Consider the following 19,710-nt stretch of genomic DNA (forward strand, 5'->3'; position numbering starts at 1 on the left):
CCCACATGTATAAGATCTTAAAAACGCATTCAACTTGCAAAAATGTTTTCTGGTTTCCAATTTCTCCCATGTTTTTACCACACTAGCAGTGTCACAGTGAAGACACTGCTGATGGCAGTGACTATTAGTGACCTTAAGAACATAGCTGGATTTCTATTTTTATTTCTGTAAAACCTTCTTTTCTTCAACTAAATGATGCCCTAGAGGCCCAAGCTAAAGTCTGTATAGTAAGGGCAATGTGTATTGTATTTTGTGCAAATATATTTCACACAACAAAGACAGAGTTTAAACACACACATCCACACACCCACACATCCACATACACACTCCAAAATATGTCAAGACTCTTATGTAGAAACCCATTTGCAAACCAGCCTGGTAGGAGTTGCCATATCAAGTTCAAAGAACAATTCAGGGTTATACAAAATTACCTGTATTTGACAACACACTTCAAAGCTACTATATATTCATGTAAATTACTTCTGAGTTTCTAAAATAGAATAAACAAAAAAATTCAAAACATTTAGAAGATATTGATGAACAATTAAAGCTTTGAGACTTTATTTCAGCAACTAGGAAGGATAACAAAAGACAGCAGAATCTGTTTCTATTGGGACGATTGCTTCCTATTCTCCTTGCCTCAAATTAGAGGTAATAGTTTTGGGGAGTTTCATCTGGCTATATGAAGATAAAAGCATTCATCTACAAATAGGCAGATTTCTGAATGTAGGTAATAACCAAGGCCAACATATGTTTAAAATTCCTAATGTAATGGATGCTGAGTAGATAGGAGGGTATATCGTGAACTTTGGCAAAATGGTTATTGAGCAAGCAGAATGGAACTCGAGGACGCTGGTCGTCCAGAGAAATAGCTCTGTAGTCGCTAAGAATAAGTTGGCAGGAAAATGCTACTGGTCAGAAAGAGAGAGAAAGGAATTGTGTGATTTCTCTACCCATTCACCTCATTGTTTATAATACAAAAATACAGAGATTTTCTGTAAAAATGATTATTTTTATGTTTATCAAGTTATAGTCTGTCAAAAATGATGGAACTACCTGAAGATAGACAGTTTTTTTATCAAATGAAAAACAAAAAAATGTTAGAATAATTATCTAAATACAAATGTTTCTATGACCTTTGGCCTCTAATTCAAGAAAAGAACACCAGTGTGCACTTGTTGGCCTGATTTCTTCTAAAGAAGACAAACAGGAAAGCTGACTGACAGGAATCTGAAGCCATTTATCCAATTTTAACATTCTTTCCCTAAATGCAAGAGGAGGTGACTGTGGTAGGGAATCATGAATTGTTACTCGACCACACTGAGAGCTAATTGAAAAGAGGACCATGGAATGTTTACCTCTCTGCACTCCTGAAGACATGGCACAATGAAGGTGTGTTTAGTAAACAAACAAACATAAAATCTCTACATTGGTCCCTACAACATGACAACTGTGCTACTCAAGCATTCTTCAACCCTAAAGTTGAGGGGGAGGAAAAGACCCCAGAAGGTCTACAGTACAGGAGCATGCAATATTCACACAAACAAAGCTCTCTTCCTAGAAATCTCTGTGCCACAGATGAGAGGAGGTACATGAGAAGATACAGCACATTGGTGCTGTATCTATAACTCAGCACATCTCATCTTAGGATCTGGACCATTTGATTTCACCAGAAATAATGGAAAGGAATGTAATTATGTCACCTGTGTGAGACCTGCTTGATTCTTCCAGATACCATAATGCAAAGTTAAATGCCAGTGGAAAAGCATATCCCATCTGCTTCTTTTTCTCTCCTAATCTCTACCCAGTGTTTAAGTAAAATTAAGTGATACAAAAAAAGGGAAGTGTAATCTGAGCCTCCGGATATCCCCTGCAGCTGCTGATGGTGGAAAGGGGTGGATATTGCTTCAGAGAGGATTTAATTATCTTTTGAGCAAACTCCTCCCACAGTATGTAATGAAACAGGATCACACTGCCAATTGGATCTAATCAATGGTGTTTAATTTCTCAGTAAACGAATGTGTTCTCTATTTTGAGTATACATTAATCACCCTCTTTTGCATGAAATGTTATTTGGGTGTAAATCATTTGCTTCCCATTAAGGTATATGCTTCCTCAGGAAAATGTAAGTTGAGGCCAGTTTTGTCTTACAGAAGCAGAATTAATATAGCTTTAGTAACTCTAAGATTGCAACAGAAATCTTAAAAACATGATTTAAAGCTAGTTTAGTTAAAGTTTGAGTAATTTAAGGAAATTTCTAGGCAAGTAATTCGTATTGTACCAAAACTAAATATTTCATAGTTACATTTGGTGTTGCCTCAAAATACAAACTAGAGCAATACAAGGGAAAACTGCCAAAACAGAAAATAATATGCAGCAGCTGTGGTAACTGGTAGTGAAAATCATTATTAGAAAAGATATAAGATATGTGTTAAAATCCAGGATAGATCTTCCTGTTGACAATGGGAAGAAGTCTCAAAGGCTTACACTCCACTCAGCCTGGGCACTTTTGCTTCATACCTGAGACAGATTCTCTAAAAACGAACTCATCATTAGGTCAGCCATGAAACCATTCTCTAAATTTCACTCACCATACTGTTCTCTTTGGCGAAAGAGAAGAAAAGGAAGAGGTCATATCCTCTGACTTTGAAGAAATTGTAAATCAGAGGAGACTGGACAATTACCTAGCTGTAAATTGCATTAAATAAAAATCCTCCCAAAGTCAAGAAAAAATAAAGAATTAATATTTTTGTAAGCAAAAATGAAAGACATCTTTGCAAGACCAGAGAAACACTGATTTAACCAAGTGTAGATTAAAAGTTAAATAAAATATACTTGTTCCATGCAAAGCATCTCAAGTTAAACAGAAAGCTCTGTGGGAACAGGAACCATTTCTGCTTTGCTCATTGCCTCTGAGTGCCTGGCACGTAGCACACACTGAATTTGTTAAAGGAATAAGTGAATGAGAAGTGTTTAGATCATCCTTGAAGGAGTGTTTATGCTTTGTTAAGTGCTGTACTGGGTGGTTTATACATAACAACACATTTAATCTTTGCAAAAACTTTTGAGATACTACCAATCCTCATTTGCAGATGAAGATACTGAACTCAGCAAAGTTAAGAAACTTGCCTAGGTTAGTACAGTTAGAAAGACGTGGAATTGGAACTTGAACCAATGTCATCCAGCTCTACAGTTCATATATTATATACAATGTCATATTTAAAGACTAGAATGTCTTAGCTTTACTAAGAACTAGAAAGAATGACAGCCTGTTCTGTTGTTTGTTTTAAATTCTGATCTGCAAACAGAATCAATCTCCCTTACATACTGCATTTTATTTTCTTTCTCTCTTTTTTCAATAAAATGGTAAATATAATACAATCTAATACATTGTTCAAGGGCTGGGTATTCTCTCTGTATTTGTTTTAAAACTTCAACCTTTTGTTTCCTTTATCCTCTTCCTTTCTTTCTCATTCTCAATTTAAACTTTTCTTCTCTTTTCTTCATTCTTCTCCTCAAAAACAATTAAGCAGGTCATAAGAAAGAAATAGGACAATTTCATTAAACACTTTGTCTTGAGGGTGAGAAATCATAGGAACAACTATTAAAATAGGATAGTCTGTCAAAATGGTCTTGAATTAGACACATGCATATTTAGGAATATTATTTCACATCCAATCCAATAAACATCAATGGAACACATTTGATATAAGATACAGATGCACATATAGGGAGGAATGTTCCATAACTTCAAGATGTTTATATGTATATATCACATATATATACCTAATTATAAGTTAAGAAGAAAGAAAACATTTCTGAAGTTAGGTATAAGCAGAAGACTAATAATTTTTCTTAGATTGGGGATGGCCTCATGGAAAAACTAGTATTTTTGATGTTTAAGGATGAACAGGACTTTAATATGCAAAGAGGAATAGGAAGAAGGCTATCTAGGTTTAAGGAGGTAGCATGTGCAAAGGACATGGGGTAATGAAACACTCTATGTGCTCAGAAAATAGCTTGTGTGACTAGAGTGAAGAAGTGGTGTGAGTCTGGATAAGTTGACTAGAACCAGATGGCAGAGGTCCCTGAATGCCAGGCTGTAAAGTTTTGGCTTCACTCAACAGACAATGGGGAATACTTGAAGGTGAGATAGCATAGGCTTTAGGCTTTACTTTTTTTTTTTTTTTTTTTTTTTTTTTTTTTTTGAGGCAGAGTCTTGCTTTGTCGCCCAGGCTGGAGTGCAGTGGCACGATCTTGGCTCACTGCAACATACACCTCCTGGGTTCAAGTGATTCTCATGCCTCAGCCTCCTGAGTAGCTGGGACTACAAGTGCATGCCACCAGGCCCAGCTAGTTTTTTGTACTTTTAGTAGAGGCGGGGTTTCGCCATGTTAGCCAAGCTATTCTTGAACTCCTGGCCTCAGGTGATCCACCGGCTTCGGCTTCCCAAAGTGCTGGGAGTACAGGCATGAGCCACTGCACCCGGTCAGCATAGGCTTTACTCTTGCCTTTCCTAGTACAATCTATTGTCTACTGAGTAGCCAAGTGATCCTTTAAAAATAATCAAACTCTCCTATGGCTTCTCATGTCACTTAGAATGAAACTAAAGCCCTTGCCATAGCCCAGATACATCTCTGATCACACGGCCTATCCTGCCTAATTTTACTTAAGGTAAATAGCAGCATGATATTGAAAAGCAACTAAAAACTTGGCAGAGATCCTTCAACAGGTCTGGCCATCCCAGAGGCTCAACGAGATGTCTTCTAAGGAATTCAGGCTTCTAGCTTGGACCTATGGGTTCACCTATGCTGACAGTCTTTTGTGGCAAGAGTATGATGTTATAAAGTTCAGTACATGCTCTGTTCCCATATTATCCACTTAATGATCTGTCTTCTTGCTCAAAATACTTAAGGGAGGTAGTCTGACCTGTACAGGTCAAAGTATAATGAGCCTGAAACTAAAAGAAGAAGAAAGATTCAGAAAAAAAAAAAAAAAGGAAAGGAAAAGATGATACTCTCTGACAAAAGAAGTCAAGGTATTTTGTCTCCTTCTAGGTTTGTGGTAACTGGGGGAAATGGGTGTGAAGCACAGACATTTACTGAACACCTATTAAGTACCAAACTCTGTGTTCAGTATCAAAGATAAAAGATATATATAATGTATCTTTGCTTCAAGACATTCTTGACCTAAACAGGTTAAGAGTGTAAGTATATTACCAGTTACTAAGTAATATGGGGGAAAGGCGGTAATGCTTAATTTGTCGTATGGGATTTTCTGAAGGTTTTTTTCTAAGTGATATTTCAGTCCAGTCTTGAAGCTAATTTCTAATAGCTAATGGTTATTTTCTTAAGATCAAATAGTAGATTGGCATTTAACCTAAGAAAATCTATTGACCCAAATACTACTGAGGCCCTTACCTTTAGTATCATTAGCACTGTTTTTCAAATAATTCAGCCAAACAGTCATAACACACACAAACCACACATAATAAATGCCAGCTAATGGGAATAAGGTTGCATAACAATAGCATCCCCCAACAATGGAATGTTATAGAGCCATTTTAAAAATGAGATATGTGTGTACTAACATATGTATATCATTGCATTTTGTAAAAAATAATTGTATTTGTAACTGTTGCCTAGATTACTTATCTGCCATGACTCCCTAGGGAGTCCTCCCAAGTTTGTATATTATCCTTCAAGTTCCATATACCCTAATGTTCTGTATTTACCTATTTATTTATATCCCCAACTAGAATAAGCTCTTCCTGAAAGAGAGGATTGGGTTTTATTCATCTTTGCCTATGTGAGGTTTAATTCAACCCCGTGAACATAATAGATATTCAGTAGATAGCTAAAGAGTATGATTGATGACATATAACTTGGCATTAGGTATCTGATCTCACATTATGGTGACTAACTTAGATCTTTGTGTTTTGGTCTACTGATTATTCACGTTTGCTCCACAGTCTATCGCTTGTAACAACTGCAAGCTAATCATTCATCCCCCAGTTTCTAGTTTATTTCAGGACTAATATAAGTATTATATTCACACAAAAAAAGTATATACATTTGTGGCATCAGTGAAAAAAATGTATGCTATTTTAATTGTAAAGTAATAAATTTAAAATTGGTAATATCTTTGTTATGTTTAAGACAATAGGAGGCTGAGTGGAAGAAGATACAACTACATTGGGGAAGGCAGAATTAAGTAATAAAAGGATCATACCTATCTTATTAGGTGCTGCATTGCCAGCACTTAGGAGAGTGCTGGGTACCTAGTTCAATTAAAACTCGCTGAATGAATGAATGAATGAATGGTTACTATAGTACATTTTCTAGCCTATAATCATGTGGCTTGCTGCAGAAGAGATTCCATTTTGTAGGATAGAAATACTCATTTTGATTATGACCCATTCATTTGATTGAGTCATTTACTTAGACATTTCTTGAGCATCCACTATATACCACACTTTGCCAGATTTTATGTTTGGAAACACAAAGATGAATAAGACATGACCTAGAAGAGTTTAAATCTGTTGGAAGAAATGAATATGTAAACAAATATTTGCAATGCAGTGTGATGTTACATAACATATAATATATATTTCATGGTCTCATGACACAAAAGGGGTAGTCAGCTCAGTTTGTTGGAGAAGGAGAGGGGATCCAGGAAAGATTGCCCAAAAATGCATGTTAAAGGATTGATAAGGAGTTTTGAGAGGACTTGATAATCTACTCATTTAATGTTACTACTTAATTTGTCATAACAAAAATAATTCACCTTTGCTTTTTATGCTTAGCTTTTAAATTTTATTTCTTATTTATGAAACCATTTATATGCTTTACATATTATTGGTCCTTTACCATTATACAAGTTTTATTACACTCAACTTTCTTGAAAAACAATTCTAGCATAACTATTATTGAGAAGGTCATATACTAAATAAAGATTTATTTATATTTTTAAAATATTTTCCTAAGTCTTGAGAAAGGGAAAATAAGGAGTTCCATAGCTTTAAATTAGACTTTGTGTGTATCAGAAATTGAAAAGCTGTCTGTTCAACAATAGGCTTACTTTCTTCATCTTTTTATTTTAAAAAAAACTCATTTGTAATTATATACATACATTAAATCGTTAATTTTGCTCTCTGTTTATTAAAAAATAGTAGTCTCAGTGCTCAAATCCCACTCACCTGGAATCAATAATTGCATTGTCAAGGAAACTTCCCACTGCAGGGACCAATGTATCTTTCATCCCCTTTAATTTCTTGGAAGTGTAAACAACACAATTTATTCTTCTTGTTACAGAGTAATATAGTCATTTGTGACAGTTTCATTAAAACTATCTGCTGGTAATTCAAACTCAGTGTGACTAAACCTGCTCCTGGATTTGAGTTATAAATTTAGAAATGAAGTAGTCGATTTCTTTGCTACATTATTCAATTTCTACTAAGAAATAGTGCTTGAAATCCAGGTTTCATTAAGAAAAGGTGGTTAAAATATGTTGGTGGGTTTCTTGTTATTGCTATTATTATTATGATGGTAAATGAGAATCAGTCTCAAACAAGTCCAAACACGGCTGTAACATTTAATTTCTGGAGCACAATATAATTTACATACAAATAGGCAACTATCCTTTCATAAACAAAGTGGTACCCCTTCAGAACACTCCAACAATATCCCAAACGTGATGAATCTTCAGGTATTCAGTGAAAATTCAACATAACCGTTAGCCAAGTACCATGTGAACTTCCCCATATATAAGACTGTAATCTTTCTGATGTGTAAATGTAGTCACACATTCAACTCTCCAAATTCTTCAAAATGTCTTTCAGTATAAAAACCTAGTCCCTTTTTCATTACAGTAGAGGTCATTCTACCTGTCTAGAGGTCTAGTTTCAATTCCCTCCACTTCAGGCCTCAAACTTCATGGTCCAGCAAGACTAAATCTATCTTTACATTCTACATGATACACCTTGCTCTGTCCTTTTCTTATGCCTTTGAATATGTTGTTTCTTCTACCCACATGATAGTCTCCTTTGGTAAAACTATTTGAAATCTCCTTTGCCCAGGCATATTTAAAAGCACAATTTGTCTGTGCTACTGCGGTATGCACATGCAACTCTAATATTCCCAGAATTGTATTATAATTGTTTGAAGATCTTTTCTCACCAAAAAAAAGGCCTTGGAAGGGACAATATTCTTGTTTTTCTAGCATTTAGTACAGTATTTAGCTAATAAAACACAGCTACATATACACGCATGAATGAATATTGTCCACTAATACAAATATTTACAGTATGTATAAGAGGAATAATAATGTTAGTAGCTTTTAAGTACTTAGCATGTGTTTAGTTGATGTAATATGCTGTATTTGCTTCATCTCCAATTCTCACCACAGCCCTGTGAGGTGGATTCTATTATTTCTATTATTTTCATTTTGCCCTGAGAAAACTGAAGCTCTGAGAAGTTAGCCACATAGCCCACACATTGTCATATAGCAGAATCAGATATGAACTTAAGTCTGTCTGACTCCAATGTCCGTGCTTTCCCCAATGCACCCGGCTACCTTTTGATTATTGTCAAGATCCTGGAAGACACAAATTAGATTTTGATTTAATCTTTTTCATTTCTTTCCAGCTCCAAGTACAGCCCAGTATGGAATTACCGGGAACGCTGATGTTCTTTTCTCCTGCTGGTACCTTGTGTTGACACTGTCCTCTTTCACCAGCATATTCTACCTGAAGAATGCCATTCTACAATAAATTTAAAGACCCATAAAAGGCTTTTAAGGATTCTCTGAAAGTGCTGATGGCTGGATCCAATCTGGTACAGTTTGTTAAAAGCAGCGTGGGATATAATCAGCAGTGCTTACATGGGGATGATCGCCTTCTGTAGAATTGCTCATTATGTAAATACTTTAATTCTACTCTTTTTTGATTAGCTACATTACCTTGTGAAGCAGTACACATTGTCCTTTTTTTAAGATGTGAAAGCTCTGAAATTACTTTTAGAGGATATTAATTGTGATTTCATGTTTGTAATCTACAACTTTTCAAAAGCATTCAGTCATGGTCTGCTAGGTTGCAGGCTGTAGTTTACAAAAACGAATATTGCAGTGAATATGTGATTCTTTAAGGCTGCAATACAAGCATTCAGTTCCCTGTTTCAATAAGAGTCAATCCACATTTACAAAGATGCATTTTTTCGTTTTTGATAAAAAAGCAAATAATATTGCCTTCAGATTATTTCTTCAAAATATAACACATATCTAGATTTTTCTGCTCGCATGATATTCAGGTTTCAGGAATGAGCCTTGTAATATAACTGGCTGTGCAGCTCTGCTTCTCTTTCCTGTAAGTTCAGCATGGGTGTGCCTTCATAAAATAATATTTTTCTCTTTGTCTCCAACTAATATAAAATGTTTTGCTAAATCTTACAATTTGAAAGCAAAAATAAACCAAAATGATAGTTAAACCATACACTATCTCTAAGTAATGAAGGAGCTATTGGACTGTAAAAATCTCTTTCTGCACTGACAGTGGGGTTTGTGAATTTTGCCCCACACTAACTCAGTTCTTGTGATGAGAAACAATTTAATAACAGTATAGTAAATATACCATATGATTTCTTTAGTTGTAGCTAAATGTTAGATCCACCGTGGGAAACCATTTCCTTTTAAAAGACAGCACAGTCCACTCAAAGGATTGCCTAGCAATACAGCATCTTTTCCTTTCACTATTCCAAGCCAAAAATTTTAAGATGATTTGTCAGAAAGGGCACAAAGTCTTATCACCTAATACTACATGAGTTGGTAAGCACTCGTCATTAATTTTATTTTGTGGCAGCTAAGTTAGTATGACAGAGGCAGTGCTCCTGTGGACAGGAGCATTTTGCATATTTTCCATCTGAAAGTATCACTCAGTTGATACTCTGGAATGCATGTTATATATTTTTAAAGTTCCAAAATATATTATAACAGACATTCTATATCGGTATGTAGCAAACCAATCTCTAAAATAGGTAATTCTTCAAAAATATCTTTCTATATAGCCATTTCAGCTCAAACAAGTAAAACCAAAAAAGACCATCCCGTATTTTTTTCTTACATGATATATGTAAGATGTGATCAAATAAAGACAAAACACCAATGATGAGAATATCTTAAGATACACTAATTATCAAAATATTGTGAATGTTAAATTATTTCTACTATAAATAACGAAAACTACATTTTTGAAGGAAAATGCTGTTACTCTAAACATTAAATTGCAGGAATAGTTTGATGGTTTCACTCTTTTACTAAAGAAAGACCATCACCTTGAAAGCCATTTTACGGGTTTGATGAAGTTACCAATTTCAGTACACCTAGATTTCTACAAATAGTCCCCTTTTACAAGTCATAACAACAAAGATCCTACAATAAAATTAGAGACAAGAAATTTTGCAGTGGTTATACATATTTGAGATATCTAGTATGTTGCCCTAGCAGGGATGGCTTAAAAAGTGTGATTTTTTTTTTCTTCAAGTAACACTTTGTCCCAAAGTACACCATAAATCAATTTTAATTAGAAAAGTGAATCTTAAATGAGGGTACATAGTATAATCTTTCCACAAAATTGCAATAATAAGGCATAAAGCTAGTAAGTCTACTAACTATAATAAATGTATGACATGATTTTGATTGATACATTAAAAAAGAGTTTTCAGAACAAATATGACATTTAACTATATTGTTTATTTGCTTTTAAAAAATATTCTTTGTGGAATTGGTGAATAAACTACAAAATATTATTTTGTATTGCAGCTTTAAAGTGGCACACTCCATAATAATCTACTTACTAGAAATAGTGGTGCTACCACAGGAAATGTTAACCATCAGTACCATTGTTTGGGAGAAAGAAACAGATCAAGACTGCGTATTATTCAGTGACCGCTTTCCTAGAGTTAAAATACCTCCTCTTTGTAAGGTTTGTAGGTAAATTGAGGTATAAACTATGGATGAACCAAATAATTAGTTCAAAGTGTTGTCATGATTCCGAATTTGTGGAGTCTGGTGTTTTTACCATAGAATGTGACAGAAGTACAGTCATAGCTCAGTAGCTATATGTATTTGCCTTTATGTTAGAAGAGACTTTCTTGAGTGACATTTTTAAATAGAGGAGGTATTCACTATGTTTTTCTGTATCACAGCAGCATTCCTAGTCCTTAGGCCCTCGGACAGAGTGAAATCATGAGTATTTATGAGTTCAATATTGTCAAATAAGGCTACAGTATTTGCTTTATTGTGTGAATGTATTGCATATAATGTTCAAGTAGATGATTTTACATTTATGGACATATAAAATGTCTGATTACTCCATTTTATCAGTCCTGACTGTACAAGATTGTTGCAATTTCAGAATAGCAGTTTTATAAATTGATTTATCTTTTAATCTATAACAATTTTTGTTAGCTGTTCATTTCAGGATTATATTTTCTACAAGTTCCATTTGTGGGACTCCTTTTGTTGCCCCTATTTTTTTTTTAAGGAAGGAAGAAAGAAAAATAAGTAGCAGTTTAAAAATGAGAATGGAGAGAAAAGAAAAAGAATGAAATGGAAAGGCAGTAAAGAGGAAAAAAAGGAAGGGTGGAAGGCATGAAGGAAGGAAGGGAGGAAGGGAAGAAGGTAGGGAGAAAGAAAGGATGAGAGGAGGGAAGAATCAGAGTGTTAGGGTAGTTAACTTACACATTTGCATTCTTAGTTTAACGGCAAGTGGTGTAATTATGTTTTACAATAAGCACATTTGAAACGTAAGTCCTATTATACCATTAAGTTCCTATTATGCAGCAATTATGTAATAAAAAGTATTGCCCAAGTTATAGTAATGTGAGTGTTTTTGAGACACTAAGAGATTTGAGAGAGACAATTTCAAACGTAAAGCCACTTTTGGGGGGTTTATAACTTAACTGAAAAATTAATGCTTCATCATAACGTTTAAGCTATATCTAGAAAGTAGACTGGAGAACTGAGAAAATTACCCAGATAATTCAGGGCAAAAAAAAAAAAAAATATATATATATATATATATATATATGTGTGTGTGTGTGTGTGTGTGTGTGTATATATATATATATATATATATATATATATACCCCTATGTTTGAAGTCAAAATACTCTGAAAAACTGAATTATCAAAGTCAATCATCTATAATGATCAAATTTACTGAATAATTGTTAATTTATCCATTGTGCTTAGCTTTGTGACACAGCCAAAAGTTACCTATTTAATCTTTTCAATAAAAATTGTTTTTTGAAATCCAGAAATGATTTTAAAAGAGGTCAGGTTTTTAACTATTTATTGAAGTATGTGGATGTACAGTATTTCAATAGATATGAATATGAATAAATGGTATGCCTTAAGATTCTTTGAATATGTATTTACTTTAAAGACTGGAAAAAGCTCTTCCTGTCTTTTAGTAAAACATCCATATTTCATAACCTGATGTAAAATATGTTGTACTGTTTCCAATAGGTGAATATAAACTCAGTTTATCAATTAAAATATGTATTTGACTCATTTTAAAACTCTATTAGTTTGAGAGAAAGAAGGAAGAAATAATAATTTGAAGATATTTCTGCTATTCTCTTTATTTCCTGTATTACATTCATCTTTCTGCTTACTCTAAAGCAGTACAGGGTAAAATTTTTAGATGCTACAGTTTCAAAGGACTCCACGCTATTTTCTTTCTTGCTGTTGCTGATTCCTAAAAGGTTTGATGAGCTGAACTACATCTAAACTAAAAATAAGTTTTCTGGAAACATTTTATTATTAATTATTTAGAACCTTTACCAGGTAAAATACAGCAGAGTTAGCAACAGAGACTGATGATAAAATTCTGATGATCTTACAGGCTAAACAACTGAAACCTCAAATGCTTGTAAGAGCCAGGCAGAGTGTAATTTCTTAAGACAGCTGGGTATGAAACAATGGACACCTGAAGGCATTCAGATGCAATTTCCTTAAAAATACCTTGGTTTCCAAGTAAAACATGCTATTTGACTTAGAACCTTTAGTTTGTAAATACCGAACCGTAATACACAAATGAGACCTCACGCCAAATGAATTCTTTAAGCCCTCTTTCCCATATCTGTTCCTCTATGATAGTCAACTGAATAAATAGAACAACATGGTAGATAAAACAACAAACCATAAAAAAGATTCATGCTTGGTTTTATAAGATATTTTGAAATATAGGTATCATTGCTATTCTGAGAAACCCATATACACCAAAGCCTTCCTTCCACAAGAAAATGGGAAACGTTTCAATAAATGTCTGATTTCCCCCACAGCTTCATTACTTCTTCCCTTTTCAACATCTATCTTATGTATCTTGAATAAATTACATCACAGCAACAGAAACATCAAGTATCAGACATGGAAAACCAGCACATGAAACAGAGCTAGTTTCCCTCTCAACAGAATAGGGCAAAACACAGATGCTTCCAAATCACATCTAGGTATACAGAAAATAATTATTCACTTTAACCTGACAGTCAGAAATGTAAGTAAGAATTTGTAGAGATAATTTTCCAAGGTAACTCATTCAAGGTAGAGGGATTTGATCCAAACATCAGTCAATGTACTCCCTCTGAACTTTCTAAGAAGCATACACCTTCACTTTTACATTCACTGTTTTTCTAGTAATTCCAAACTTACTAAAAAGTATTTAAGTATTGATATCACTGGTGGAAAGAGAGCAATTTAGCAAACAAATAAATGCTTTCCAGTATTCCTAGAGAGAAGGAAAAAAGGAATACATTTCATTCTTCTCCCCAGAACCTCTACCCACAGTCATCCAAAGGCTAGACCAATCTCTCCCAGGGATTTCCTTCAGTCTAAGAAAAGTGCTTCATCTCAGAGACAACTGTGGCAACTATAGTTTTGCCCAAAGGCTCACAACTATCTCTACCCTGCATTTTACAATGGAGCACTTTTGCAAGTGTTGCTATTGTGATTTTCTCAACACTTTCGAATACTTAAAGGAGAAAATATTATTGTCACATATTGATGATGAAAACAAGATTCAGAAATTTTGAGTCACTTACTTCAACTAAGTGGCAGATCTCAGCCAAATATGCAATGAAAAATATTCCAAATTTGTTTCTAGTCCCACACTACCTAGGAAAAAGAAAAGCATATAATCACATTGTTAGCTTTATAAACAACTATTTGTGTATTTTTATTTATATATTTATATAAATGTAAGCACATTTTAAATATAAATATAGATATTTATGACATCCTTGTATTTTCCAATACCTGCAGAGGATATGAGATTTAAAGGCTAATCAGATTGTACATGTCATCTAAAACTTTGGAAATGTGAAACTCACAATGCAGTTACCTTTAGACACACAGCCTTGGGTTGTATTAGACCAGTCACACCAAGTGGAGAATCTTGTCATAATCACATATACCTTTTTTTTGTGTAGCATTTTGCAAAAGATGTGTCAAGTTTGGGATAATCCACTAAGACTATTCCTCAGACATCTGCAATCAACAGAATTTTGGGGGAAATAGAGATCAGAATACATACACACTTTTTAAAAAAAATCACAACAGAATACTGATTCTAATCTGAGTGATGTTGTTTGAGCCCATTTATATTGAAACACTAACATGAACATCTGTTTGTGCTGGGACAGTAGAACAAGAGAAAGATTCTAATTCTAGAAATTAAATTATTTGCAACCTAAGAAAAACATTTGTATTTTGTTTTCAAAATATGAGCAAAATACAAATCCTATGGATATCACCACTTAGTTTAAAAAACATAAAAAGTGTGATTTTCATACACTTATGAAATGAATATGTTAATTCATTAATGAAGGACCTGATAGGATAATACAACCAGATAAAAGGATAATTTAAAGAACATACACATTTATAGATCAAAAACCTTGAAATTAATGTACTAATGGAGGCAAAACTGGCTTCCAGAATGAGGAGGAGAATTCAATGGAATCTTTACCCGTCAGATTTATTCCCATATCTGTAGACCAGAAATATTTTGCTTTAGTATTATTTATTTACAGCTTGAAAAGGAGTTCAAATATAATGAAAAATACAGAGGCTCCAAAAGAATCAGAATCCAGTAACCTGAAAAAGTGTGTTCCAAATAATTAGTGGTTTTTCATTTCAGCAAAACTTATTCTCTGCAATGAAGGGACATAATTTTTTTTCTTTTTTAGACGGAGTCTCGCTCTGTCGCCCAGGCTGGAGTGCAGTGGTTTGATCTCGGCTTGCTGCAACCTCCACCTCCTGGGTTCAAGCGATTCTCCTGTATCAGCCTCCCCAATAGCTGAGATTACAGGCACGTGCCACCACACCCTGCCAAGTTTCGTATTTTTAGTAGAGGCAAGGTTTCGCCATTTTGGCCAGACTGGTCTAGAACTCCTAACCTCAAGTGATCCACCTGCCTTGGCCTCCCAAAGTGCTGGAATTACAGGCGTGAGCCACCGCGCCCAGACGAGATGTAAAAATTTTTAAAGCCATTGAATTAAATTCATTGCTAACATTTTGAGCTTTGAGAATGTAATTCCTACTTTAATGACTCAAAAAAAAAAAAAACAAGACCAAGTTACCTATATATCTAATAATCTATGTTTTAATTACTCCTTTTCTTCCTTATCTCACAAACCATAATCCAATAGTCTGGGACATATGAAAGAGAAAGTAAACAGTCACAAGAACTACCTTGCTTCGAGAATCCACGTTGTTGAAAAAATAATATATTTTGGGCACTTGTTAAAAAGGATTAACAGAAAAAGTCTTTTTTTTTGTTTTTTTTTTTTTTTTTTTTTTTTTTTGGTCTCAGGAACATTTAATTCATGGTATAACAGGAATTTTATATCAAAAACAGTAAGAAAAATGAAGTAACAGTTGAGATAGCAGTATTTTGTCAACCAAATACTATAATGATGAAAACATTGCAAGAAGCTATAGCCAGAACTGAGTGTTCTGCTTCTACTTAATGCTAATGAGCCCAGTCCTAGCACACATCTTGGTTTGGTAGAAACTACAGGAGGTAGCATGGTTCATTAGACTTTCAAAACTTGAAAATGTTAAAGAGGGTGGTTTCCCTCCTTCATTTCAAATGGATTGCTAAAAGCACTGGGCTATTCCTTGGTGGAACTTTGAATTTGCCAGTTTCTTCATTAATTTTGACCTTTTTACATTCAAAAAAAAGTTACCTTTACATTAAGCCACTGCAGACTTAGACCTCCTGCAGTTCTGAATTGTGCTTAAACAAGTATTCAAGCACATGGATTTCTTGAGAAAATTTGGGGACCATAGCTGAGAAAAAAAACTTATAAAATATTCGTTGAGGACTATCATATGCTAAAACTAAGGAACAAAATTCTCTTGATTGTTCTAAAAATACTTAGTAAGATCCACAGAACTCTCACATAGTTTTCTAAGTAGTTTTATAAATGTGGATTATGGTTGCCCTGAAACTTGACATCTCCCTACCAAGTACTTGGCAAGTGACCTGGCAAAAATGTGTTCAATAGCTCATTTTTGACATACTCCTTAAGAAATCATTGCCAGAGATTTGAAACTGCTTCAAGCTGATGTCTTTTTCAAAACAAAACACATACTCACACACAAATACAAAATTGCATTGCTATCAGTGATCTGGAAAATAAGCTTGCAAGCTGGCCATGTGGTGTTCTGAATAATTTTTTTAAAGTAGAAGAAATGACAACAGTACAACTAAGAGTTTCTGTTTAAGTTTTATTTGCAAGACGTTAGCATAAGGAACATCTTGTGATTTAATTAATCAGAATATGGCACCTGCTTTAAATACTGACATGGAGAAAAGCAGATTTTTTAAAAATCTGGAATAAAATTAATGTCTTGTAATACATTTTTCTTGTTGATAAACAACTAAATTATGCTTTGGAATGTCTTACTGTCTAATAACTTTAAATGTTGACAAGGAGAAAGACTGGGTTTTGTTTTTTTCTAATTTCGAATAAGCAATTTTTTCCTGGGAACATATATTTCTAATTTACAGATAAACTAGTATGTGTGTTCAGAATTCCTATTCTCTCATTATTCAGGTTTCAAAATGTATTAACAAAGCTTTTATGGTTTTATGATAGACAATTAGCTCTCTTTCATCAGGTAACATAAGAACTTGTATAATGGTATATTAGTCAGTTTTCACACTGCTGATAAAGACATACCCGAGACTGGGCAATTTACAAAAGAAAGAGGTTTTTTTGGACCTATAGTTCCATGTGGCTGGGGAAGCCTCACAATCACAGTGGAGGGTGAAAGGCACGTCTCACATGGCAGCAGGTAAGAGAAGAGAGCTTGTGCAGATAATCTCCCCCTTATAAAACTATCAGATCTCATGAGACCCATTCACTATCACAAGAACGACCTGGGAAAGACCTGCCACCATGATTCAGTTACCTCCCACCAAGTCCCTCCCACAATCTGTGGGAATTCCAAATGAGATCTGGGTGAGAACACAGCCAAACCATATCATTCCACCCCTGGTCCTTCCCAAATCTCATGTCCTCACATTTCAAAACCAATCATGCCTTCCCAACAGTCCCTCAAAGTCTTAACTCATTTCAGCACTAACTCAAAAGTCCACAGTCTAAAGTCTCATCTGAGTCAAGGCAAGTCTCTTCTGCCTATGAGCAGCCTGTAAAATCAAAAGCAAGTTAGTTACTTCCTAGATGCAATGGAAGTACAGGCATTGGGTAAATATAGCCATTCCAAATGGAAGAAATTGACCAAAACAAAGGGGCTACACGGGCAGTCAAGTTTTAAAGCTCCAAAATGATCTCCTTTGAATCCATGTCTCACATCCAGGTCATGCTGATGCAAGAGGTGGACTCCCATGGCGTTAGGCAGCTCCGCCTCTGCAGCTTTCCGGGGTATAGCCCTCCTTCTGGCTGCTTTCACCAGCTGGCATTGAGTGTCTGTGCCTTTTCCAGGTGCATGGTGCAAGCTGTTGATGGATCTACGATTCTGGGATCTGGAGGACAGTGGCCCTCTTCTCACAGCTCCACTAGGTGGTGCCCTAGTAGGGATTCTGTATGGGGGCTCCACTCCACATATTCCTTCTGCACTGCCCTAGAAGAGGTTCTCCATGAGGGCCCCACCCCTGCAGCAAACTTCATCCTGGGCATCTAGGCATTTCCATACATTCTCTGAAATTTAGGTGGTGGTTTCCAAGCCTCAATTTTTGACTTCCGTGCACCCGCAGGCTCAACACCATGTGGAAACTGCCAAGGCTTGGGGCTTCCACTGTCTGAAGCAACAGCCCAAGCTGTACCTTGGCTTCTTTTTAATCATACCAGGGGCAACTGGGAGGCAGAGCACCAAGTTCCTAGACTGTACACAGCAGATTGACCCTGGGCCAGGTCCACAAAACCATTTTTTCCTCCTAAACCTAGGGGCCTGTGGTGGCAGGTGCTGCTGCAAAGGTCCCTGATGTGCCCCGGAGACATATTCCCCACTGTCTTGGTGACATTCAGCTCCTCATTACTTATGCAAATTTCTGTAGCCAGCTTGAATTTCTCCTCAGAAAATGGGATTTTCTTTTCTATCACATTTTCAGTCTGTAAATTTTCCAAGCTTCTATACTATGTTTCCCTTTTAAAACTGAATTCCAGCCTGGTGCAGTGGCTCATGCCTGTAATCTCAGCACTTTGGGAGTCTGAGACAGGCAGATCACCTGAGGTCAGGAATTTGAGACCAGCCTGGCCAACATGATAAAACCCCATCTCTACTAAAAATATAAAAATTAGCAAAGTGTGGTGGCACATGACTGTAATCTCAACTACTTGGGAAACTGAGACAGGAAAATTTCTTGAACCCAGGAGGCAGAGGTTGCAGTGAGCTGAGATCCTGCCACTGCACTCCTGCCTGAGTGACAAAGTGAGATTCTGTCTCAAAAACAAAACAAAACAAAACACTGAATGCCTTTAACAACACCCAAGTCACCCACCTGTTGAATGCTTTGCTGCTTAGAAATTTCTTCCACCAAACACCCTAAATCACCTCTCTCAACTTCAAAGTTCCACACATGTCTAGGGCAAGAGCAAAATGCCACCCATCTCTTTGCTAAAACATAACATGAGTCACCTTTGCTCCAGTTCCCAACAAGTTATTCATTTCCATCTGAGACCACCTCAGCCTGGATTTTATTGTCCATATCATTATCAGCATTTTGGTCAAAATCATTCAACAAGTCTCTAGGAAGTTCCAAACTTTCCCACATTTTCCTGTCTTCTTCTGAGCCCTCCAAACTGTTCCAACCCCTGACTGTTTCCCAATTCCAAAGTCACTTCCACATTTTCAGCTAACTTTTCAGCAGCAGTCCACTCCTGAAACTAATTTGCTATATTAGTCAGTTTTCACAGTGCTGATAAAGACATAGCTGAGACTGGGCAATTTACAAAAGAAAGAGATTTATCAGACTTACAGTTCCACATGGCTGGGGAGGCCTCACAATCATGGTGGAAGGTGAAACGCACATCTCATATAGCAGCAGAGAAAAGAAGAGAGCTTGTGAAGGAAAATTCCCCCTTATAAAATGATCAGATCTCATGAGACTTATTCACTATCACGAGAACAGCACGGGAAAAATCTGCCCCCATGGTTCAATTACACCCCACCAAGTCCCTCCCACAAT

The 19,710-nt window shown here is 35.5% G+C and overlaps 1 protein-coding gene across 1 annotated transcript in view; it reads left to right on the forward strand.

The window, feature by feature from the left end:
- Window positions 1–12,551, forward strand: part of NEGR1 (neuronal growth regulator 1) — an 886,803-nt gene extending 874,252 nt beyond the window's left edge. The window contains exon 7 of the mRNA XM_030913644.1: window positions 8,646–12,551. Within this exon, the coding sequence (XP_030769504.1) occupies window positions 8,646–8,770 (125 nt within the window). The 3' untranslated portion in view covers window positions 8,771–12,551. The remainder of the gene's footprint in view (window positions 1–8,645) is intronic.
- The last annotated feature ends 7,159 nt before the right edge of the window (window positions 12,552–19,710 follow it).

The sequence above is a fragment of the Rhinopithecus roxellana genome, chromosome 12 (genome assembly GCF_007565055.1).
Source record: "Rhinopithecus roxellana isolate Shanxi Qingling chromosome 12, ASM756505v1, whole genome shotgun sequence".
NCBI lineage: Eukaryota > Metazoa > Chordata > Mammalia > Primates > Cercopithecidae > Rhinopithecus > Rhinopithecus roxellana.